The 23,609-nt window shown below is 42.4% G+C and overlaps 1 protein-coding gene across 1 annotated transcript in view; it reads right to left on the reverse strand.

Annotated features, from left to right (window-relative positions):
* Positions 1-22,813, reverse strand: part of ARHGAP10 (Rho GTPase activating protein 10) — a 162,117-nt gene extending 139,304 nt beyond the window's left edge. The window contains exon 1 of the mRNA XM_074155219.1: positions 22,624-22,813. Within this exon, the coding sequence (XP_074011320.1) occupies positions 22,624-22,777 (154 nt within the window). The 5' untranslated portion in view covers positions 22,778-22,813. The remainder of the gene's footprint in view (positions 1-22,623) is intronic.
* Positions 22,814-23,609: the final 796 nt, after the last annotated feature.

The following is a 23,609-nucleotide window of genomic DNA, read 5'->3' on the forward strand; positions in this document are numbered from 1 at the left end:
TCACACTGCGCAAATATGTGAGATTAGTAAGTCAGTATTTATTAAAGAATTTCAAAAAGTTAGCAATTAAGGGGCTTATTTTAGTAATCCAGGACTCATGAAAGCTGGAAACAGTTTAATTTGCTCATAGCTGCACCTGAAGTTCCTCCAGCGTTCTCTAAGTATTAGCTGTTGTCACAGTTTCCACTCTTGCATACCATGCTGCGTCACCGGGTCATTATATCCTCTTTTGACAGTTAAATTACATATGGAGCTTCTACAAATATTGGTGTTTTCTTTTGCAGTACTGATACGATTCAATTAATTGGGGGGAGGGAAATTTCACCAAGCATCAGGCAATATGCCTCCCTATCCATTCTCTTCACCCTCTTCATAGTGTACGGATTAGCTAGATAACTGGCAAAACCAGAAGGCATTTACAGCACTTTCCAGGATATCCAGCCATCTTCAGGAGGAAAAAAAAAAAAAAGTATTGATACTTATATAAATAATATTCTAACATTTTTATAGCACTCATTCTCGTATGGATCATTTCTTCATTTCTGTACCTAGTATTTATGTACTAGTAAGATACTCGATGTGCCGTTTCCCTGACAAGATTGATTTATACTTGGTTTTAAAAAAAAAAAAAAAAAAGACAGTCTAACAACATCACAGAAATCAGAGAAAACAAAAAGACAACAAAAGGAAAAACCACAAGAGCTAGCAATACACTAGGGGGAAAAAAAAAAGTCACAGTACCAATTCCTGTGATGCAACTTAAATAATATGCTGTGATACAGCCAAACACGCCAAATGGAATAAGATGCAAACATTTGTTCCAATTTATCTTCTATTTATTCGAAACAGCAACGGGGCTGATGACTCAAACCAGAATTAACACTTCTTCAGTGAAGCTTGACTAACGTCCTATCAGCTGGACCAAAGGAAGCTCTGGCTGCTCACAGCGCAGCACTGCACGGAAACAATCCAGCAGCCAGACTTGTGTAATAGAGAATAGGGTGTGAGAGAGCCAGGTCATCAGCTGAAAGTTGCTTTAGACAGCTGCAAACCTAGCTTTTCTTTGGCATTCTTTGTGCTTTCAAAAGGGTTTCAGTCACAGACATTCAAGTTCTCTTCAAGTCCAAGGCTTGAAAGCGTTTGAGAAAACTAGAAATACCAAAGGAAAAAAAGGAAACTACATACAACGCAAGTCACAAGCTCACCACATTTTTTTTCTTATTTGTGCCTTCTATATTTGAAGTTTCATTCGACTGCAGGAATTTCATAATCCATTCCATGGCTCCAAGCAAAACATTAATAGACAAAGTTGTTTTGCTCAACTTGGGCGACTCCTGCTACCTGCAGGAATGTGTAATTCAGAAAAATGCCAAGGACTGTTCCAATCCCTTCTTTCCTTGAATTGTAAACTTTTCAGTTTTGTTGGACGTGCCTTCTTTTCTATCCTAGCTTAAAAAGAAAGCAGAGGAAACAATCATTAAGACAATTGAGCAAATGACCACATTTGGTTGAAAGCAACCACAACTGCTTCTGACTGTATTCATTTAGCCTTTTTGCCACAGTAATGCACAGACGCTCCCTCTGATAGCGGGAAATTAAAATTAAGAGAGTCTTAAAGCTAGAAAGTAACAAAACACACCCATGCAAAGCCCTTTTAAAGGAACGGAGAAAAGACTCTTTAACCCAGACTGCATTATGTACTTATCTTCCCAGCATCTCTCTTAGGAATTTGTTTACAATGTGAATAATTTCCATGTGAATTGCTTTAAAGCAGCTCTCTTTCATTTATTAGCAAGCTAAATATATTTCAATTTCTTAATATAAATGAGAAAAATTTTGATGTACAGAACACAGGAAGGAAATAAGGGAACAGCAAATAATTCTTTGTGCTTTTTCTAAAGTTTGAAAGCCAGCATTTGCACATTGTATATTTCTTCTGCAGAAATGATGCCAGTAGAAATCTCAAGTTGCTAGAGGACTCTTCTATCTAATGTGACAGTTAAGTGATCTTGGTCATGTTCTCTGCAGTTTCAGCTATCAAGAATGGGGACATTTCTGCACGCTTACACTTTATTTGCTTTCTTTTTCTAAATTGCTTCCTTTGCCATTAAAGAAAGCAACAGCGCAAGACAGTGTTACTTAATCCAACATTATAATCCATTAAAAATTAAAAAAGAGGGGAAACACTGGGAATTCAATTTATTATTGACCTCCTCGGCACTAGGGAGGACTGACAACATAGGCACTTCCTGTGACTATCAAATACTCAAAATCAACTTGTTTGCAGTATTTCACAATGTCTGCACAGCTACCAATCTCTTTCAACATTTTTATCAACGATATAGACAGAGGGATGGAGTCCACCATCAGCAAGTTTGCAGACGACACCAAGCTGTGTGGTCTTGTCGATACACCAGAGGGACGGGATGTCATCCAGAGGGACCTGGACAGGCTGGAGAGGTGGGCTCAAGCAAACCTCATGAGGTTCAACAAGAGCAAGTGCAGAGTTATGCACCTGGGCTGGAACAATTCTCGCTACCAATACAGACTAGGGGATGAGGTATTAGAAAGCAGCCCTGAGGAAAGGGACTTGGGGGTGCTGATGGACGAGAAGCTGGACATGAGCAGGCAATGTGCACTTGCAGCCCAGAAGGCCAATCACATCCTGGGTGGCATCAAGAGATGTGTTGCCAGCAGATCCAGAGAAGTGATTCTGCCACTTTACACTGCTCTGGTGAGACCTGGTATGAGTTTCAACAAGGGCAAGTGCCAGGTTCTGCACTTGGGCCACAATAACCCCAAGCAGCGCTACAGGCTTGGGGAAATGTGGCTGGAAAGCTGCCTGGAAGAAAGAGACCTGGGGGTTCCAATTGACAAGCAGCTGAATATGAGCCGGCAGTGTGCCCAGGTGGGCAAGAAAGCCAACGGCATCCTGGCTTGTATTAGAAATAGCGTGACCAGCAGAAGTCGGGAGGGGATTGTGCCCCTGTACTCAGCACTGGTGAGGCCACACCTGGAGTATTGTGTCCAGTTTTGGGCACCTCAATCCAAGAGAGATATCGAGGTGCTGGAGTGAGTGCAGAGGAGGGCAACGAAGCTGGTGAAGGGCCTGGAAAACAAATCCTATGAAGAGCGGTTGAAGGAGCTGGGACTGTTTAGTTTGAGGAAGAGGAGGCTGAGGGGAGACCTCATCACTCTCTACAACTACTTGAAAGGACATTGTAGAGAGGCTGGTGCTGGTCTCTTCTCACAGGTAACTAATGACAGAACGAGAGGGAATGGCTTCAAGCTCCAACAGGGTAGGTTTAGACTGAACATTAGGAAAGAATTTTTCACAGAAAGAGTGGTCGGGCATTGGAAGAGGCTGCCCAGGGAGGTGGTTGAGTCACCATCCCTGGATGTGTTTAAGAGTCACTTAGATGTGGTGTTGGGGGATATGGTATAGGGGAGAACTTTGTAGTGTAGGGTAGATGGTTGGACTCGATAATCCCAAGGGTCTCTTCCAACCTAGACGATTCTATGATTCTATGACCTCACCTGGAGTACTGTGTGCAGGTCTGGAGCCCTCAACATAAGAAGGACATGGACCTGATAGAGAGGGTCCAGAGGAGGGCCACGAAAATGATCAGGGGGTTGGAGCACCTCTGCTACGAGGACAGGCTGAGGGAGCTGGGGTTGTTCAGCCTGGAGAAGAGGAGGCTCCGGGGAGACCTAATAGCAACCTTCCAGTACCTGAAGGGGCCTACAGGAAGGCTGGAGACAGTCTGTTTACAAAAGCCGGCAATGACAGAACAAGGGGTAATGGCTTTAAATGGGAAAAAAGCAGATTTAGATTAGACATTAGGAATAAGTTCTTTACCATGAGGGTGGTGGAGCACTGGAATATGTTGCCAAGGGAGGTGGTTGAGGCCCCTTCCCTAGAGACATTCAAGGTAAGGCTCGACGAGGCCCTGGGCAAGTTGGGGGTGTCCCCACTGACTGCGGGGGGAGTCGGACTAGATGACCTTTGAAGGTCCCTTCCAGCCCAGATGATTCTATGATTCTTCTTATCAAGCAAGGAACACTCTTATACTCTAATTAAATATATAAATAATCATTTGGCATAGAACTATAATCTTTTATTTCAGCACAGAATGGACAAAGTACCTACAAAACTTTTCTAGATGTTCTTTATGCAATGCTCCCTTCCCAAAAACAACACAGGCAACTCAATACAAACACATTCGCTGCTGACAAGCCGCGATCTGGCCACATGACTGTCCTGCCTGTATTTCAGGTATTAGCTATGTCAGACCTAATTATCAGAGACAGCTTGACAAGGTCTTTCACATTATTCGAAAAAGATGCACTTGCCAAAGCCCTAGTGGAGGCCATGGTGTATAACAAATCTCACCCAGCTCAGCTGAGCCTTGTAGTTTTGCTGACAGTTTTTCTGCATAAATTACTCTACATAAGTAATTGCTGGCTAGCCAGCCTCAGAGTGCCGGCAGGAGTTCAGTGACCCACGATGCGCAAGAAATACATTTTATTGTAAACATGATGGGCAGTATCAGGTTCTCTTCCTACATGATGTCTGCTACAGAAACGATACTGTTTTTAATTGTACCAAATTGTGAAGGTTTCTCCGTCAGTTTGACAAAGGGTGCTTCAGGCTATTCTGCCCTCAACTTTAAATCCTGCAATGCAAATAATAACCCTGTCCAGGAAAGGGCAGCATATCAAAGAAGGTATATGGACTGAATTACAAGTTTTTCTGGTTAGTAAATTTTTTCTTCCCTTCATTTCCCATCATGGATGAGGGGTACAGATATCAGGACACAAGGCATAAGCACATATACAAATACCAGCAGGAGCTCATAGGATCACAATATGAACATTACTCGTATCACCGCCCATCCAAAGTGTTTAAACGTTCAGGCAATGTTTCAAGCGTCAGCATCTAACTTCAGAGCACATGGAAAATTTATTCAAGGGGAAGCATATTGGCACATTTGATTAAGCAAGAGTCCAGGATAGTGGATGCACGCTGCAGCCTCATACATGCAAGACGGGAAAGCACAATATCCACTCTCCCCAGAGAATTTACAGTAAAAGTTCTGCGATAATTTATACTTCAACTCCTTTGCTTCAGCACCTAGAGAAAGGAGAGATGATACAAATAATTATTTAAATAGAAATGACAGCTACATCTTCCAGGAGAAGAGGCAGAGCAGGCAGCGAAAGGAAGTGTTCTGCAAATGCACATGACAGCAAACACAAGGAAATTTAAGCATACAAACTACCATCACACCCAAGATACTATATTGTCACTAAACCACAGACAGAAGTCCTGAAAGCCAAGGCGGGGATGGGGATGCAAAAAAACGTTGAGAAGGAGCGGGGAGTTCCAGTGCCTGCCACCTGTCCTGGGTTGAGAGACACAGGGCTAACTTTTCTTCTAATGCTGGGGAAAACTGCACTTTTAGAGGACTCTAGTGTCCGAATTCATGAAAATATTTACTTTAGAGCCAGCTAAGCTCTGTGGGATTCAAGGTCTCAGTGTTTTCGAGCCTTGCCAGGTGAAAGAATGAGGAGGAGCAAGGCCTGGACACTTGACCCAAGCTGGCCAACAAGATTATTTCATACCACGAACGTCACATTCAATATAAATTAGAAAAGTTTGCTGCGTAGGTCTCTCTCCCTGATGGTGGCGGTCCAGACAACTCCTTGCCCCGGTGCCGGACCCCTGAGCCCTTCCTTTCCTCCCAAAGCCGTTGCGCTCGCAGTATCCCACACCTGCTGTCCCCTGCTGGGAGTGTACAGCTTCCTACTGATATAACTGGCTGAGTATAATTCTTGTATATCTTATATCAGTATCGGGATTAATATTGGTTCTTTAGTATTAATTGTTTAGTCTTAGTCTATTAAATCTATTTATATTTCAACCCTCGTGGTTCTTTGTGTTCCCCGATTCCCCCTTCTGGATGGGGAGGGGTCATCGGGTGATCGGATAATTGTCTAAGCGACAATAAATTGTTAAGGGTTTTCTCAAACCATAACACCACCTTTAACCAAAACCTTCAGCACAGGACAAAGTCTCTCACTGCCAGGCTCTGGCCCTTACAAACGTAGTGTTAACTGGGGACTAGGGAGTTTCCACTGACAGCAAGAGATACCATCTAACCCAGGCACAGCGCTGCAAAGCATCAGTAGATTTTCCTCTGGAAGCTCCTCCAGGGTTTTTCTACCTTCTGCCATCCAAGTTTTGCACCTAGTGTCAAATGTGCGTCTGGGTGAACATAGGCCCTCCGTACATCTCAAATACTGATTTATTTTTTTGTCTTTACTTCTTTAGAGGCACATTTAAAGCCGGAAGTTCAACTTGTACTAATATATGTTATTGACCACAGGAATGCTCACAAAAGCACTATATAACTGTGAGGTGATGCAAGAGAAAGAAGAGGTGCACTGGGATGTCAAAAAAAGACAGAAGTTTGAAGGGAAAGAAACCTCTAAAGAAAAATAGAGAGGAGGTGAGATTCACTCCTTTGCAAATACCTCTCTGTTCCTGTGGCCAAAACCCACTGCACAACAACACGGCTTTTCTCCAGCATAGCCCACTCTTTCAAAACAAGTGATTTGATCTCATATTTATTTAGAGTATAGAGTTAGCGATAACAGAAGCAAATTAAAAACAAACCCGAGTATCACAAGCTGATCCCTCCTGTTTCTATATCACAGCAACCTACACCAAAACAAGGTAAAACATACCAAAGGCCAGCCTAGGAACTCTGGACAAAGTTAGTAAGGTAAGTTTTGAACAATGTTTGCAGTTGCATAGCTTAGATAGCACTGCGGGCAGAAAAGAGATGGTGGTTTCCTAAACACAGTGTGGAAAATGAACAGAGTTTTCCCACAGAAATTAATTTTTCCCAGTAAAAGATACACAAAATCATTATCTACTCCTCCTGTATTTAAAACTTCAAAGTGCCAACAAGACTGATGAGACAAATCATTCACCTACAATTAGCTATATGGATACAAAAGGAAAGGAAAAGCACTCATGTTTTCTTTCCCAAATAAGGTTAGAAAGGGGAGGGGGGGGAATCTGCCCCAGCTCTCCATCTCAATTCAGAGACCAAATCCCAAAGCAGGCATCTGCACGTGGGAACCTCTGCATAAACAGTCCTCTTGCGTTCTTGGTCTGATGTCAACCCAGAGCATCACCATCCTCTTTCTCCTTATTAGCAACAGAGATTAAGAAAGTGCTTTTTAAGGCAAGTGATATTACTAATACCAAACTGCCTTAAAAAACTGAAAACTTTGTGACTACTGGCAACTTACAATTAAGCTGGTTTGCTGACTGTTGCCCATGACAAACCCCAACACGCTTCTGAATCGTATTTTGTCATCTTCATTCCCACTGGCGTAAACAAAAGCCACACTGGTTTTATATACAATTTATAATCTTCCCTCCTGGTTTCCAAAGATTCACGCTACTCTAATTTAAGACATTTGTCCAAAATTAAACAATGTAAAACACTGGAACTAAGCAAGAAAGATTTAGATTTCAGTTTAGTGGGAGCCACATGTTTTGTGTTAGGGCAAGCCCTGAGTTAGGATTCACTTGCAGGGTTTTCAGATAATTTTTATTTGTTATTAGTTACCACTGTCAAGACACAGAAAGAAAAGGATCCAAAAATTCAGTCAACTACTTTTAGGGCTGGGCAGCAGCCAGCAGGAATGCTCATCGCCGGCTTCAGTGAGGGTTTGCCAAATGATGAGAGATGTTAGCATCGGCAGGGAAAATTTCCTTTCTTGGCTTTTATCTGCTAAGGGCTGCAGTCACCAAATTAGGACTAAGGATGGGGTCCAGAAGGAACAATTTAGGGCTAAATTTAGGACTGGTCTCAGTAGTTAGGACGGTCTCAGTGCCTGTTAGGACGGAGACTAAATTGGTGGGGTCGCTGAGCTAGGAAAAGGAGAAAAGCGAGCCAAAACTGGCAGTGAGCTTGGACAGGTGCAGCTGGCTCCACCTGCATCTCAGGGAGGCAGGACTAAGCCAAGGGACCACCAGCAGCACTGTCAGTATGTGCCCAGGGTGGGACAGCCACCCGCGCCATCAGCCGGAAAGGACTGCTAGGCACGAGGCAAGGTTTGGATAAGTCAAAGCCACTGTACTATGACTAGTACAGTGTCAGTAGGTTACTGCCTGACCAGATGTAGTTCTGGAATTGCCTGCTGGGTTTGGGGTACATTTCCAGCCAGCAGAAGCCCACACGTTCCTGATTCTAAGAGGGCCCCAAGGTAATCAGAGTCCCAGGTCATTTATATTCCAGAGAGTACATAGAATCAAACAGATGCAGTCACTGCCTCACTGGAAAATTTAACATGACTATGTGCTAAAACTGAGCATTTAGAATGCCCCACATCATCTTAAAATCTGCAAGCACCTACACCAAAATAGCTCTGATCGCTGCTTGGGGAATTAACAGGCAGTCTGAAACTGTCACACAATTCACAATACAACCCCAACCATCTGCAAAGCTATTCTGTTTTGTAAGACATTCTAATGCAGAGGTAATAAGGTCAAATGTCAGGGCCTCCTAATTACTAACTCTATCTCCAACAAAGACTTGATGTGCAATCTTATCTAATCACTTGGTCTCTCACTTCACCCATCAGTAAACAGAACTAGCAGCCCAACCTACTTTGCAGGATGTCGAAAGGGCTAGCATCTAAAATGCCTTACGCACTTTGGATTTTTTTTTTAAGTGCTATGTAGGTTAAGAGGTTTGTTTGTTTATTTTGAAGACTAATCTCATATTTATGCATTTTAAATTGTACATACATACTTTACATGACAGAAAAAACAATGCTACAAATAGAACACCGGAAACCATTACCAAACCCAGCTGATCAGAAGTAAGCGACCTCACCTTTAATTTCCCTGATGACTTTTCCTGCACAGAGCTCCTTCCACTGGGTTTTTCTAATGGCAACTCTAAATAAAAGAACTTCTTGCTATCAAGAATCCCCACTGCACCAAGCTGCTCACTGCATGATTAGGGGGTAAATCAGGAATTCATGCAGAAGGGAAATTCCTTAATTATTTCATATGCAGAAAGATTAGTCATTGCCAGATAGATACACTTCATTTTGCTTAGACACAACAGAGGGCACGCATATAAAAACAACTCTCAATACTCCCCATCACATTCATTATCCACTTATAATGTATCTTACTGGAATCTAATCCATTCCAAAAACACGAAATTACCTCACAGACAAACATCATCATAACTTAAGGAAACAAACAAAAAAATTAATTAAACTGTTTGCTGACACCAAGGAATCCTCAGCTCCCTATGCTACGCGTACCACTAAAATGTTCCTGTGGGCTTTGATCCAGAAAGGAGCAATAGTCCATAAAGCATCAAGACAGTTTGTGAAGTGACTGCCAGAAACCAAACCAAACAGTTTTAAGCAAACAAAAAAAAACCACAGGGGAAAAGGAAAATAAATGCACAAATTCACTCAAAACTGCTCAATAAATGAAATCTATCACAGCAATATTACAATGTTGTACAAAATAGTATGGATTTTTTTTTTTCTGGAAAAGTTAGAGAATCTTTCAACTGAAGAGGCTGAAGAAAACTGCGCTAGAGAGCTTTATAATGGGTGTTTCTCTGGAAACAAAGACAGCAAATAAGTGAGTAACTTCAAAAAACAAGCAAGCAAGAAACCCCACCACACCCCTTCTAAGAGCAGCACTGACACGCTGTCTTTGACGTTACTAATTATTGGTATCAATGTATTCCATCGACTGTTTTTTAGGGCTACAAAAGCCCAGTATTTTCGCCCCTCATTGTTCTCCTATGAATAAATACTCAAGTGACATTGACAAAACCTCCAGTGTTGCAAGGGCGGGATGCAACTAGGAGAGATGGCAGTTTATTCTGGGGAAATAAAAGGAAGAAAAAAAGCCTAGGAACAACATTCCTATTGGTTTTGTCATTAACTTGCCAGCAGAGAACCCTCTCCTCTTGTGATGTCAGTGGCCTGTGACAATGCCATCACCAGACATCTTTCATTCTGTTCTTGCTCTGAGTAAATTACTCCTACTCAATGAATTACTACTGAGTAGGAAAGAGCAACAGCAGGTGCATGAAAGCAAAGGAATAATTATTTACAAAATCTAAACCATACCTCTTCCAAAGCCTAGCAAGGGATTAAACACTTCAAAGAGGACTTGAGTCAGCCTTTATTCTGTCCGAGTGGCTCTATCACAAACTTTTTTAGGAACTCTGAGCCACGTCCCCATGCTATTGGACCTTTCCTGTTCTTCCTTAATATTTGAACTAGAAGATTCACATAAGTTTGCTCTGTAAATTTTCACCAGAACAGGAAGCTAAAGACATTAAATGAGGTGAGGGAGGCAGCAATCTCTGGCAGGCTACGGCAAGAATCATCTAAAAAGTGACACTATTAAGATGTCTCAGAAGGGAGACAGAGAAGAGACAGAAGCTCAAACCACTGAGCTGATGTCAACTATTTTCCAAGCAAAATTCCTTCCTGGCATCCCCCAGTGCCTCTGTTTGTCTCTCTGGGAATGCCACCCCAACCCACCCATCCAAGCACTCAGAACGAAACTCGGCAGCTGCTCATATCTCTCTCAGCTCCTACGCTAATAATAGTGTCCAGGAAGCAATGTTCCAATAGGGCCATTCAATAATGTCCTCGTGAAACGTGAGATCAGCTCCCGGCCACTATTAAAATACAGGAATTTTCCAGATTTAAAAGAAACTGAAGGAGAGGGTCTCAGGGAAAAAAAAAAAAAAAAAAATTCTATAATGAAGAATGGCATCCTTTCTCAAAAGATAACTCTATTTATGCTTAAAGACACAAATTCTCTTCACAAGGATTTACTTTCAAATCCAAGACATCAAAAGCATACGATCCCTTTTGTGTGCAAAAAGCTTTCAAGATCCTAAACACAAGCAAATCATAGCTATTACAACAGGACCAGAAAGCATATACAGAAAGCTTTATTTATAAAAGGATGGAAATTGAAACAAATGTGGATAGAACTGGGTTTTGTTTGATGCATCGGAGATTTTTGGGTTTTTTAAAAACTGGGTTTTTTGTTTGGACATCGGAGATTTTTGTTTCAAGAGGGGCTTTGCCTGTTTGTTTCTGTTACATGTTCCTTACAGACACTGTCAAGTTCCATTCAGAGAAATTTTTCTCTGTACCAGAAAGAAGTTAGGGGAGGGAGAAGCTATCAGATTAATCACTAATGTGGTCCAGTTGCTCACTTCATCCAAACCAAGACCGCTACTTTTCTAGACTGACATCTTAATTCCCAATTTAATTTTAAAATTACCACATCAATGGTAGTAACAGCAAAATAATTTTCTAGAAGGTATCATAGCCATCTTCCCTGTACAAGCAAAAGGTACAAAGAGAAAAAAAAAACTTCTCAATGAAGCAAGCTATTCAATAACTTTACAAATCTGAAGTGGATTTCAGTATGTCCACGGAGCAGCATAGCAAGGTTGGCATACCTGAGTTTTTCTTCACATATGGATAATTCCTATAAAAACATGAATAATTACATGCTATAAACCTTAGAAAAGCCAAACCGCTGACTTAAATTTCCACTTGAATAGTCTGCATGGCCAGGGCCGAACAGCTGCTTTCCGAGTTCATACTGCCATGCCCTCCATACTGAGATGTCTGAAACATGACTGTGGGAGAATACGGCACATTCTGCTATCACATTCTATATTAAGCTAATTTAGTTGAAGAGGATAAAAAAAAAATAAAGCTTACAACTACAGCTCAATTCAAATAATGACTACAGAAAAAGAGCAGTGGGTGCAGTCTCGCATAACGCGGAAGGGGCTGATAACACTTCCCTACAACATTTCAACATTTGTGAAATACTTTATAGATAAATGCCCCCAAGTTTGAGGCAATAGATTAAATAGCAACAGAAAGAAAGAGATAAAAAGATGAAGGGCTTGCCCAAAGCTGCTCCCAAAGTCACTTCTCTAGACCCAGCTTGTTCTTTTGTTCATACCATAAAATTATCTATGTATATGAAAAGATGAAACATTTTTGGCTTGAAGGGAAAAAGCGTGGGATGAAGGGATGAAGACATGTCATCATTCCATTAATTTAATTCACTTGTTTGCTGCTTAGTGTTCTTGTCAGAACTATGCAAATAAAAAGCTCTATCACTACATGTACTTTTTTTTCCATATTATATTACAAAAGACTCAAATCAGTTACAAGAGGAGTAAGCGGAGATCTACACAGCCAAGATGTGGAGGGGAAATGTAAACCATATTGTGCTTGCCTCCGGGTAAAAATCTAGTTGTATAAAAGATGAAAATTTTACCCCTCTAATTTCACTAACCTTGCAGACATGAACCATGTCCACTATAGAAAGATCCTCAAGACTGACAGCAACCTATAGTAGCAATTAAAAAAAAAAGCCCTATATACAATACAAATTACGTTACACGAAAATATAAAGTATTTTTGTACCTAAAAAAAGAGGAATTCATACCTAAGACACGTTACAATTACAGACATATGAAAGTTACTGGAGGAAGGAAAGGAAATAAAATTTCCAGGCTGAGTGTACCCAAAGAATCACTTCTGCTGAGTCTCAAAGCTACAATTTCAAAATAATATTTGCATCTAGGACAGTAGCTTGGAGGACTTTTCTTCTTCTTAAATATACACATTAAAACTCATTTTCTGCTAAGTCAATCATCATGATTACTAGGCCAGATATAGACACAACCCTTCTCATGGGTCTTCCAAGCTGCTAGACATTAGATCTCAACCCTCCAGGAGGGCATTTCCAGTCACCAACTCCCTCAGAGCAGGTTATGCTCCTTGAGCACTACCTAGAGATAACGGCCACCAGTCCTCAGGTGCTTGGGCTGTGCAACAGATGAATGAGTCTTTCCAAGGCAGATAACCCATTTCAGCTCTTAATCCACAGCATCCTGGCTTATCTAGGTTCAAATCTCCTTCTGTTTTGCTCTAGACCCTCAGCAAAGTGCATCTGAATCAGAGAATCGTGAGATTCAAGGGCATAACACAAGACATTTCCTTAGTTCATTATATTAACTACGTAACAACTTGAGCTGAATGTCTGCAGCTTAGCCCCATTCCTTCATAAAACATCACAAAAAGACTGCAGTAAGAGGAGAGAAACAGGTGCCAACAATAAATTTTCATGCTTGACTAGCTAGTTCCCTACCCCTCAAGGAGGGCAGGCTTCCCCCTCAGGTGCAACCCCACAGAATCCCGTGGGAAGAGCAGTAATGGTGTTGGTAGACACACAGATGTGTTTTGTTAAAAAAAACAAACAAAAACCCAACCAAACAGCTACAGAACAGAGGAGCATTTGCAGATTCTTTTTAGCATTAGATTCTTTTACTTCTACGAGTAAAAGAAACAAGAAAGGATGCAATACATCCAGGTAGCTTTATTTCTTTTAGCAAAGGTGCTGAATCTGCTGGAACAGGGCAACAGCTACGCAAGAGGCACAACAGACATTTGAGACTGCGTTTTGAAATGACTGAAAGCATAAAGGAAAGTAAGACACAATAAAAATACAGTGATGTTATCACAGAGGAAGAGTGTTTAAGAGCAGACTGGAAGAAAGTCAGCTTTGTTCCAGAAAAGCTTGCAGGCTGAAGAATTGAACGGACAAAAGCTTTGGAGAAACAGTCATTTGGCTTGTAACCGAGTTTGTCAATTGGACCAGGCCTTTTCGACAGAGAGAGCATACAGCCTGATATTTTACCAGGAAAAAGGTACTGACAGTGTAAATTACACTGTTTTGTTCTCAGAGCACTGCTGTGTTTCAAAGGCTGAAACTACACAGCGTTCACAGTCTGTTAATCCACATAAGCTACAAACTCAGGCCATGACAGATTTATAAGAACAGCGACCCACTGCTAAAATGATATTTTGAAACGTTTTTCTCAAGTCCTTGGTGACCTGGCAGCACACTCCCTCCACCTGTTTGCAAAATGGTGGGATTATTTTTTTTGGAAGAAGAATTTTTTAAGGAATCGTATTTTCATTTAAATCCGCTACAAGTTTCCCGATCAAATTTAACTTTCTTTACTCCATCATACCTACATTCAAATATTATTAATATTTTTTAAAGCATACAGCTCTTTCTAATGACTGACAAAATCACAGATAAAGAAAAATGAGCAAAAGTAAAGTGCTCTCCCTTTGCTTGGGAAGAGCACCCAGCTTCCGAGATTTGATACGTTATAGTCTAATTTTTCTTAAGACTGAAACGCTGCAAGTGCAACAGAAGCTTCAGACTCTTCACCATGAATTCATTCATCACTTCTAAGCCTGCTTGCATCAGCCTAATAGAGGAAACAGCCACATTTCAAAGATAAAAGACACTCACCAGAAACAAAGTGGCTGAGAACCTGCTCCTGGTTCCACCACACACACTACAACGTCCTCCAAGGCCCAGGTCTGATACACAGCCCTGCCGAGTTTCATCCTGGATACTCAATTTTCCTTGCCAAATTAAACAAAGCATTTTTTTTTTCCCTCCTCTTCAAGGACATGCAGTCCTGACCAGCCAGGTGTATACACAAAAGCTGGTGAGAACTAAGGGAAGCTATAACAACCAGATCTATTGAGAGACAAAGCCTTCTCTCTGACCTACCTAATGAGCTGATAACCCCCACCTGCCCTGTCCTCTCAGCTGAAGAGGCAACAACAGGACATTTATTCAAAGGTGTGGGCGGTAGTAAAACCACAATCTGTTTAATAACACCATGACTTTCCATCTCTGTATGTTATTTTTCCCTCCCGCTGCTCCTTTCCCACAAAGGACAACCCCATCATGAATGATTTACAGGAACTTCTGATTTGGCCTTGGCCTGCGATGGCCACATTGCTTCTCAGGGCCTGGATGTTTTCTCTCTATTTTTATCCTGAAAGATGAGCAAACACACAGGAGGGAAAAGAAAAACAAGGGGAGGAAAGAAAACCAGAGCAGAAGGAGTAGAAAGCATTCGCAAAGAGCAGGGTGGCTGCAAGAAGCTCCATCCAAAGGTGAAAGTAGATATGGAAAAACGAGAAGACATTGAGGTTGTCTGCAGAAATTATCCAAAAACATCTGTTTAGAAAAATAATTTGACGATAGCATAAACCCAGCCACAGACATCCCTTTCTAGTATCTTGTTTCCCAGCGAGATACCAAACGTGCACCTTGGCGAGCAGGCATATATCTATCTATCACAGATGTATAACGTGTGGCATTTTAAAGTGCAGCCACTGTAGCTTCCCTCTCTTCTATCAGTTACACCCAGAGGGCACAACCAACACAGGAGCTGCTGGGACAGAGCACATGTGCCTACCTCCACTCATTGCAAAATGTGATGGTTTAGTTTAAGCTCGGCAAAGAAGATAGGTTTGACTCATCAACAAGGCAGATTCTGGGTGCTGATTAAAACTGACAACTACAGTGGGTGGCAGCAGCCACCAGCAGAGAGAGATGCTAAATTCCCTGAACAGTAGTTTCTTAAAACTATTCTGCCAATATGTGCCCAAGCTCATCTGATCGTATATTTTATGCTCACTAGATATTCCAGGAAAGTATTCAACTGCTCAAAGTGTCTTAATTTGTCAACTCAAAAACATTAAGACTTTTAAAGGATGATCAAAACACTGAACATGTCGTAACATCTCAAGAACAACTGCCATAGAACAACAGCAAGTCTTCTTTGGAAACTCAGAAAAGTGGCATCAGACCCAACAGGAAACCCTATCAAACATAAGCAAGTCATAAAAGTTACCTCAAAAAGCCACAACCTACCCTATCAAAACATTAAGAGTATTGCCAAGATTCACACGCTGTGGACTATCTCCCTCAAATAGCCAAGTCTCTGTTTTTGAAGTTAACACGTTAAGTGTTGCAATAGTGACTGCAGTTGGTATTGTAAAACAAAAGCACTAAAGTCAATGTAAAATCAGTGTCTTAAGCTCTGCTTGTTAAAATTTGCAATGTTTTTTGCAATACAGAGCCAGCAAGCATAGGATAATTTTAGGAATTGCATGCACCTGCAACCTTAGCAGTGGGTCTGTTTTTCTTTCTTTAATTGCAACCAGGTGTTTGCACTTTACAGAATGTAGGGCAAACCCATCCATTTGTCCAACTCCTTCAGATGGATTCAGATTCCATAAAATTCAACATTACGTTTCTAAAAAGCTTGCCGTTAAAAAAGAAATGTATCAGGAAAAAAACTTTACAACATAATTTACCAGACAACTTTTCTAAAAATTACAAACCACTCTACTTACTTCTACTGGTTTTGTCCTGAAGACTGACAATGCCACTAATCACTGATGTGCTCTTTAATGACCGCTTACATGGTTTACCTAAAGCTGAACAATTACATATTTCCCCCAAAGGATTAAAAGAACAGAATCACTTCATTTAACAATGGCCTGTCACATCTCTTACCACTGAGAAAATCCACGTGAATTCATGAAAATTCATATTTTCTGAAATCACATCTTCTAGTTCACTAGCACAATGCTCTACTTTTAATACAGGAAAAAAAAATGAACAGTGGAACATCTACAGGACAAAGAAGGTAATGGAGCTAGTTAGTAATCCAAGCTGAAGAGACATGATTCAAGATGACAAACTGGCATCCTCCACAGAATGAGCTTGACACTTTTTATAGCTACTGACACACTAATGAATGCTTTGCTTCGGGTGGAGATAAACACAAGGTTCTGCAGAGTATCTTCTTAAAAGAAAGCACTTCCCTGATCCTTATACAGAAGCAACTTTATCTACAAGCAGAAAAAAAAGGTACTGTCTTAGATAAGTAGGCCCTAGCAGTGGCAGTTAAGGGAAGGGAAGAGCAACATTTTATTATGTTATTATAAACAGTTCTCTCTTAAGGGAAAGCTGTATCAGATGGGCCCCAAAGTACCCCTTTGGCCTTAGTTTTCTAACATTTCCATTATTGAGCTGAATTCCAATAGAAAGGGTTTTTTTAAAGGTATATGCTGCTCACTAGCCTTTGCAAAACAAGATCTAGCGCTGACCTAGCAGTAATTTTAATCTAAATGTGCCCTAACATAGTATATTTCAAATTTAAGTCTCAGAGCGTTCACTTAGAGCACTTATTTGCTTATTGTTATCACACCTAAAGCATGCCTTACAACAGAAATAAAGCTCATTTTTGAGGTCCTAACTGAAAACTAAAGCAGCTTTCTAAAATGCTAGATGTGAAGATTTATTAATTCACAGCTGTCACTGAATTCAAGGTGAAATAATCAAAGACAGTGCTAGCTAATTACTGCTGATTTAGGAAGCTTCACACAGGAGTCCAGCTGAGGCCCTCTCACAGTGTTCCCCACTCCCCTCTCCTTGGTAAGTAAAAATGAGCTAAGTTTTTACTCAGTCTTTGGATTCTTTCTAAATCTGTCCATTTCTTTTCTAGAAGTTATGAATGAGTCCTATATTAACTGTTTTACCTTACTTCTTTGGCACGTGCCAAAGCGTCAGTAGAACAACATTTCTGTTGCAGAAAATTCCCAAGGCTTTGAGAGCTGGCACATATTATACGTTCAGCAAAGTGGTTTCGTAAGTGCAGATTATACTAAGGAAAGCTTAAAAAATGGACAATTAGTGCTCAAGGAAAAAAAGTACCGTGGCTCAAGTGATCTGAGTGGCTTTTATGCTGTGTTATTATGTGGATTACAACAGCTTTTACAGTTACATAAGAATATCCAGACCGGGTCAGGCCAAAAGCCTACCTAGGCCAGTATCTGAGAGGTCAACCACCACCACCACACGCTATGAGAACTGGCCAAGAAAAAGAATAGGGGTTTGGCCAACTCAGACATCAGATGGGGTCTTGGGTTTGGGTTAGGTTCTTCAGTCACCTTTGTTAAAAGAAAGATTCAGCCTATTCCAGTAGGTTGGAGGTGGGATTGGGAATGGCTTTATTCCTGTTACCAACAAGATTTTTAGTCTTCTCTGCTTACCTTCTTGATTGCAAACTTGTAAATGACCAGTGACTAATAACACCTCAGAAGAAAGGAAAGAGAATTCACTATTTTTTTTTTCTTATGAATGCAGAAGTACTCCCTGGAGTATTCCAGCATTCTTCAGTAACAATTATCAGTAACTTTTTATATTCCAACAAACTCTTTCTACAGATAAAAGAAATTTGGTTCTTGTTTCATATTCTGTCTGGTAGAGTACAAGGAATAACTCTTCTGTAAAAATCATAAACCAAAAATAGCAATAAAAAATAGTCACCAGAAGCCTGAGCACACTGAGCTGCCTGCAGAGACCAGCACTGGGTAAAGCCAAAGTGTCTGCTTTCCTTCTCTGCTGAACCAAATACAATGGCCAAGACCTCACAGAACTGAGCTCACGACCCAAAACCTGAGGGTACAGGAGGAATTATCCTGCTCTCAGCCAAAAGAGAGACAGCAACGTAATAAGGGACAGGTCTATCCCACTGAAAACGCATAACGGGGCCACCAGGTAGCAAGTTTCTCAGGGTGCAAGTGGAGGAAGGTGGCTGCTCGGCATTCTAGCACAAGGGATAAGAGTATTTGAATGCTGTGGTGCCCACATGGCAGTAGATGATCCTGACTTGATGCAAGGCTCTATGATGCATTTTAGCCCAGAGACCCATGTGGGGCACCCTTCCCTACCAAACTTTGTGTGGGCTTCCCTTAGACGGGCACTGCATACAGACCACCTCTTGAAAGCCTCCTTGGGAGCTCAACTTCTCCGTTTTCCCAGCTTCTCCATCTTCCGTCTTCATCGGCCCATTACAAAGTCATCACAGTGGACTGAAATGGAATCTGCTCTGCTCTAAGCCTAAATGCAAGAATGGGGAGGCTCTGCTTTCAGGCACATGGAATAGCTGTGAGCACGCACTCACAAGTATCCTTTGCAAACCCCCAGTGAGATGCCCAGGGCCAAAACCTACGCTCACACTGACTCCTCCTACTCCTCCCTGAGGTCTCATAAAAAGTGGCAACTCCTGCTGTATGCTTACAGAAAAGCCTCACCTCCAAAAACCCCAAACAAATTTCACACTCACGTCAAGAAGACCAATAGCTGGACCAACATACGGAGAAGAATTCAGGAGCAAACACGTAGTATTTATGCACTGTATTCTTTAGCTTCCAACAATTTGCATCTCAGAGATTTTAAAAGCTCAGAACTGAACCTCTCAAGTTCCTTTCACATTTCAGAATAAGGATTTTCCAATCAGGCACCTTTAAATTCAGTTTTTCTTAACAGAAGAACAACTAACTCCATCTAGAAGTTATTTATAAACTATTTTGATCCTCACTTGTTTAACTGAACTGGAATCCCCTGAGAAATATTGTATTACTCTTCTAAAAGGCGTAAGTGTATCCTGCTTGTATTTACTGATCACTAACAGTAGGAAAAAAAAAAAAGAGACTTTCTGTACTCCTCTTAAACATCGTTAACCATCACAAAAAAGAAAGAGCCACCTATTGTTTATCCATTCTTCCAACACTTAGCTTGAACTAGACAACTCAGTGATTCAAACCATTACACAGGAAACAAGACAGCTTTGAGTCAGTCTTGTTTATCTTTCTATCAGATTCTTGAAACAACTGAAACTTAAAAGTGTAAAGATACACTTGAAGTATGCTTCATACTGGAAGCTCAACAATTTAAGAATACAAAAGAACCTTCTTTTTTCTTCTTCTTTTTTTTTTTTTTTTTAAGCCGTATAGTCCTGTAGTGATGAAAATCAATTCTTCTGAGTTTTAAGGAGAAAATACACCCCCATGTAACTGAGGAGACAAATGGAAAGGAGCCAAAGAGAGAATCCACATCATGTTACTGGTTTGTCCTGCGAGACACTGATGACTCCTGTGATTACAGGGAGCGGTAGCAGCATCTGCACACCACCTCTCAAGATGTAACCCAGCACAGGCAGCATCAAAGTCATTTACAAGGCTGTCTGTCAAGCAGGAAGTGGGATCTATTCAATCACATCAGTTATTCACACCTAAAGAATCCCCGCGACATTTCTTGTAAGTCGCTGCTTTACAAGTGAAATAAGGAAAGCGCTGAGGGAGGGAAACACAGGCAGTCTCTACTGCAGTCATTTAATTTCCCAGATTCAAGAACAGTAGTGCGCCTACTACATTTTATATTTTATAGCCCATTCACAAAAACTTATTGTGCTCACATATCAATTAAACCAGATGTAAATTTCAGAATTTACTTGGTTGGAACTCGATGATCTTTAAGGTCCCCTCCAACCCAAACCATTCTACGATTGGTTCTAGAAACAGAGATGTACTTTAGCTACTATTAAGATGACATTTTTTGTTCAAAAGACTAAAATTGTAATCAAGTGTTGTCTAAGAGGCAGTCATCTAAGCTCTCAAAATGCCCTGCTTTACTACCACATTCTCTAGATTGTGGCAAGCCGGTCTTCGTGCAGAAAATGCAGTGGTGACAGAAGTGAACAGCTAACTCTGTGTCTAGACCACTTCTGAAGCTGGGGTTTTTCAAACAAATATTAATCCCATTTGGTTTCCTGACAGCAAATGAATCAGGTTCCTCAAAGAATTCAGATGCTGTTGTTTTCTTCTGAAAAGGCAAGGAGGACCAATACCCTAACCGCTGGGGTTTTAACGGGTTTTATCTCCTCCTTGTGTTTCCTCTGGTTCAATTTGTCTTTCAACATCCGTTGAACAGTGGCACTGCTTCACCAGCAGCAGAGGAAGACAACTCGGCTTCAAACCTGTCATGCAGGGCACTCTCACGGGGAGAGACAACTGCAGAAGCCCGAAATGTGCAAGGAAGGATCCAATCTCTGTTTCCACTTCTCAAACAAGTAAGGTGAAGCACAGATGTTTGTTAGAATAAGGTACAGCACCTAATCTCAAGAAGAAAACTTCCGATTATCATCTCAGAAAGGAAGGAATTGCTTTGACCTGAACACCGGGCAGGATCTCAGAGAGCTCCTCTGAATACTTCTCATGGGCTAGCCGTAAGTATTTTATCAAGCACTCTGAGGCCAGGTGGCTCTCCTTGGCACACTGACCCCCTTGGCTCCCGCCACACTCAGCTAAGGGTGCCATGCACTGCATGCCAAGTCACAGCTACCAGCACAGGATTCTGCTGTCGATAGGAGGCTCAGAGGAGTTAGGGCTTTCCTCACCACCATCAGCTCCACACTGTCAAATTAAGTTCTGTATATGTAACCATATTTGAGAAACTGAGGGTTTGGGGCAGTTGCCAAAATACTGTCTAGATGCTTGAGGAATAGAAGTAAAGCGAAATGATTTCCCTCTACCGTTCTTACCCAAGTTTAGGGACACTTTTTTACTTTGCACTCCAAGTTAAGAGGATTTATACTGACAGTTCAAGTCCCAGATTTCAAATAATCCTCAAGGAGCATGATTTGCAATAACTGAATATTAACAGGCCAAAGAATAAAAGTTAAACAAGTGAAATTCGATACAGCATTTCCCACCTTTTTTTTTTTTTTTTTTACCCAGGCACATCAGAGGCAAAACCAGGAAAGAATGTTTCTTTATTTGTACAAAATGAGTTATCTCAGTTTTTAAAACCCTCACCATATCCAGACAGCCACGCTGCTCAAACCGTCGGCCAAATCCCTCTCAGCTTACTTTAAGGGAAGTATCTTGGAAAGTCTGGTTCCCTGACTTCAGAAGTTTTCCATGATAGCAAAGATGCAGTATACTTTTGAGAACACCATCCCAGAGCACTGTGTTAGTGTTTTATTTGAATAATTGGTATAGTCAATCATCCCACTAGACTACACTACTATATCTTAAGTTAAATGGAAGAAATTATATTACCACAATAGTACATTAAGAACACGCATTAACATGGTCATTCAAGGAAAATAACATGATTCCTACATAAACCACAGCATAGCTAACGATAAATATACGCGTATATATTTTTTTTCAATGAGTAAAATGCAAAATTAAAAGGCACCATCACATTTTGAGAGGCCAAAGACACAAAACTGGCAACTAGTGCTGTCACCACAGAACTGTAAACCTGGTAATTGCTGAACATACTTGAAATTTTAAAAGGGGTATTTCCAGCAGCCTCTTCACGGATTACAGAGATATGGATATATATGTGCACATCGTGATGGGGAGGTATGCAACTCGCAGGCGCTCAGCTTGCACCGCACCGGCTAAAACTCGAAACCCAGTTCTCTCCGGATTTAACACCGTTGCTCACTCCGGGCTTGGCACGGCCAAAAGGCATCAGCCAGGCCCGGCCAAGAGGACCGGGCAGATGCAGCCGGCGGTAGGAGAAGCAGAACTTACCTGCCGCTACCGCCGCTAGCCCTTTATCCCCTCTCCGGAGGACCTATGCCCCCAACAGGCGGGGGAGCCCAAGGGAGAGGCTGGAGAAAGCCAGTGCAAAACTCACTGCAACAAAAGCGAGCGCCACCGGCTCCAAGGCTTTGAAACCTCTCGGGGCCGGGCCCCGAGCCGCCGGCAGCCGCCCCCGCAGGCGACCCGCCGTCTCTCCCCCCTCCCCCGCACCGCCCCTCCACTCACTTTTGGTGGCGGCGATCAGGTTTTTCCCATCCTTGAGCAACTCCTTAATAAACTTATTGGTCTTCTCCAGCTCGGCCTCGTGGGCTCTCACCCGCTCCCTGAACCAGGGGCTGTCCAGGTAGCAGTCGCTGAACTCCAGGGGCTGCAGCCCCATGGCTGCCGCTGCGCCGGGGTTCGCCTCCTCCCCACCGGCCTCTCCCCGGCTACGCCACGGCGGCAGCGACCTCCCCGGCAGCCGGGCGGCGGTGAGGCGGCAGCCGCAGCCACAAAGAAACGGAGAGCGGCGGCGGCGGCTCCCCACACACACAGGGCTGGGCGCGGGCAAAGGCGAGGCGAGCGGAGCCGCCCTCCCCGCTGCCAGGGGCGGCGCGGCGGGGAACGGCTGGGCCGGGCCGGGCCGGGCCTGCCGCGGCGGGGGCCACCTCCCGCCCGCCCCTTCCTTCCTTCCCGCCCCGCGGCGGCGGTTACACAAGGTTGGGAGCCGGGAGAGCCGCCCGCCCCCGGGGGAGGAGGGCAGGTAATGCCCCACCAGCCGCTGGGACCCCGGGGGGGAGTCCCCCTTGTTCGGGAGAGGGGGCTCCGAGGGGTCCCGGCAGGAGGGGGGGGGAGTCTGCCAGAAGGGGGGTCTGCTCCTGGGCCCGGCGGCGAAACGCTGGGTGAAGGAGATATCTCCCTCACCTTTATTTCTTCACGATTGTAATAAACTGACACAAAAGAGCTCTCCTGTGAGAGCAAGGCCCTGAGAAGACGGCTCGACGCTGAGCCGTTTCGGTTAAGAATGTTAGGAAAGCCCTGAAAACAACAGAAAAGGCTTATAATTATACTTCATATAGTTTGTATTTATAGTGTTATAGCTATTTTCCTTATAGTTATATATATAGTTATTTCTATTACAGTTTGTATTTATAGTTTGGGTATAACGCCCCTGTTTTAACGATTTCAGAGTAGTGCGATTCATAGAGATTCGGTGCAGCTCCAAAACCTTT

Source organism: Numenius arquata, chromosome 10 (genome assembly GCF_964106895.1).
Source record: "Numenius arquata chromosome 10, bNumArq3.hap1.1, whole genome shotgun sequence".
Classification (NCBI taxonomy): Eukaryota; Metazoa; Chordata; class Aves; order Charadriiformes; family Scolopacidae; genus Numenius; species Numenius arquata.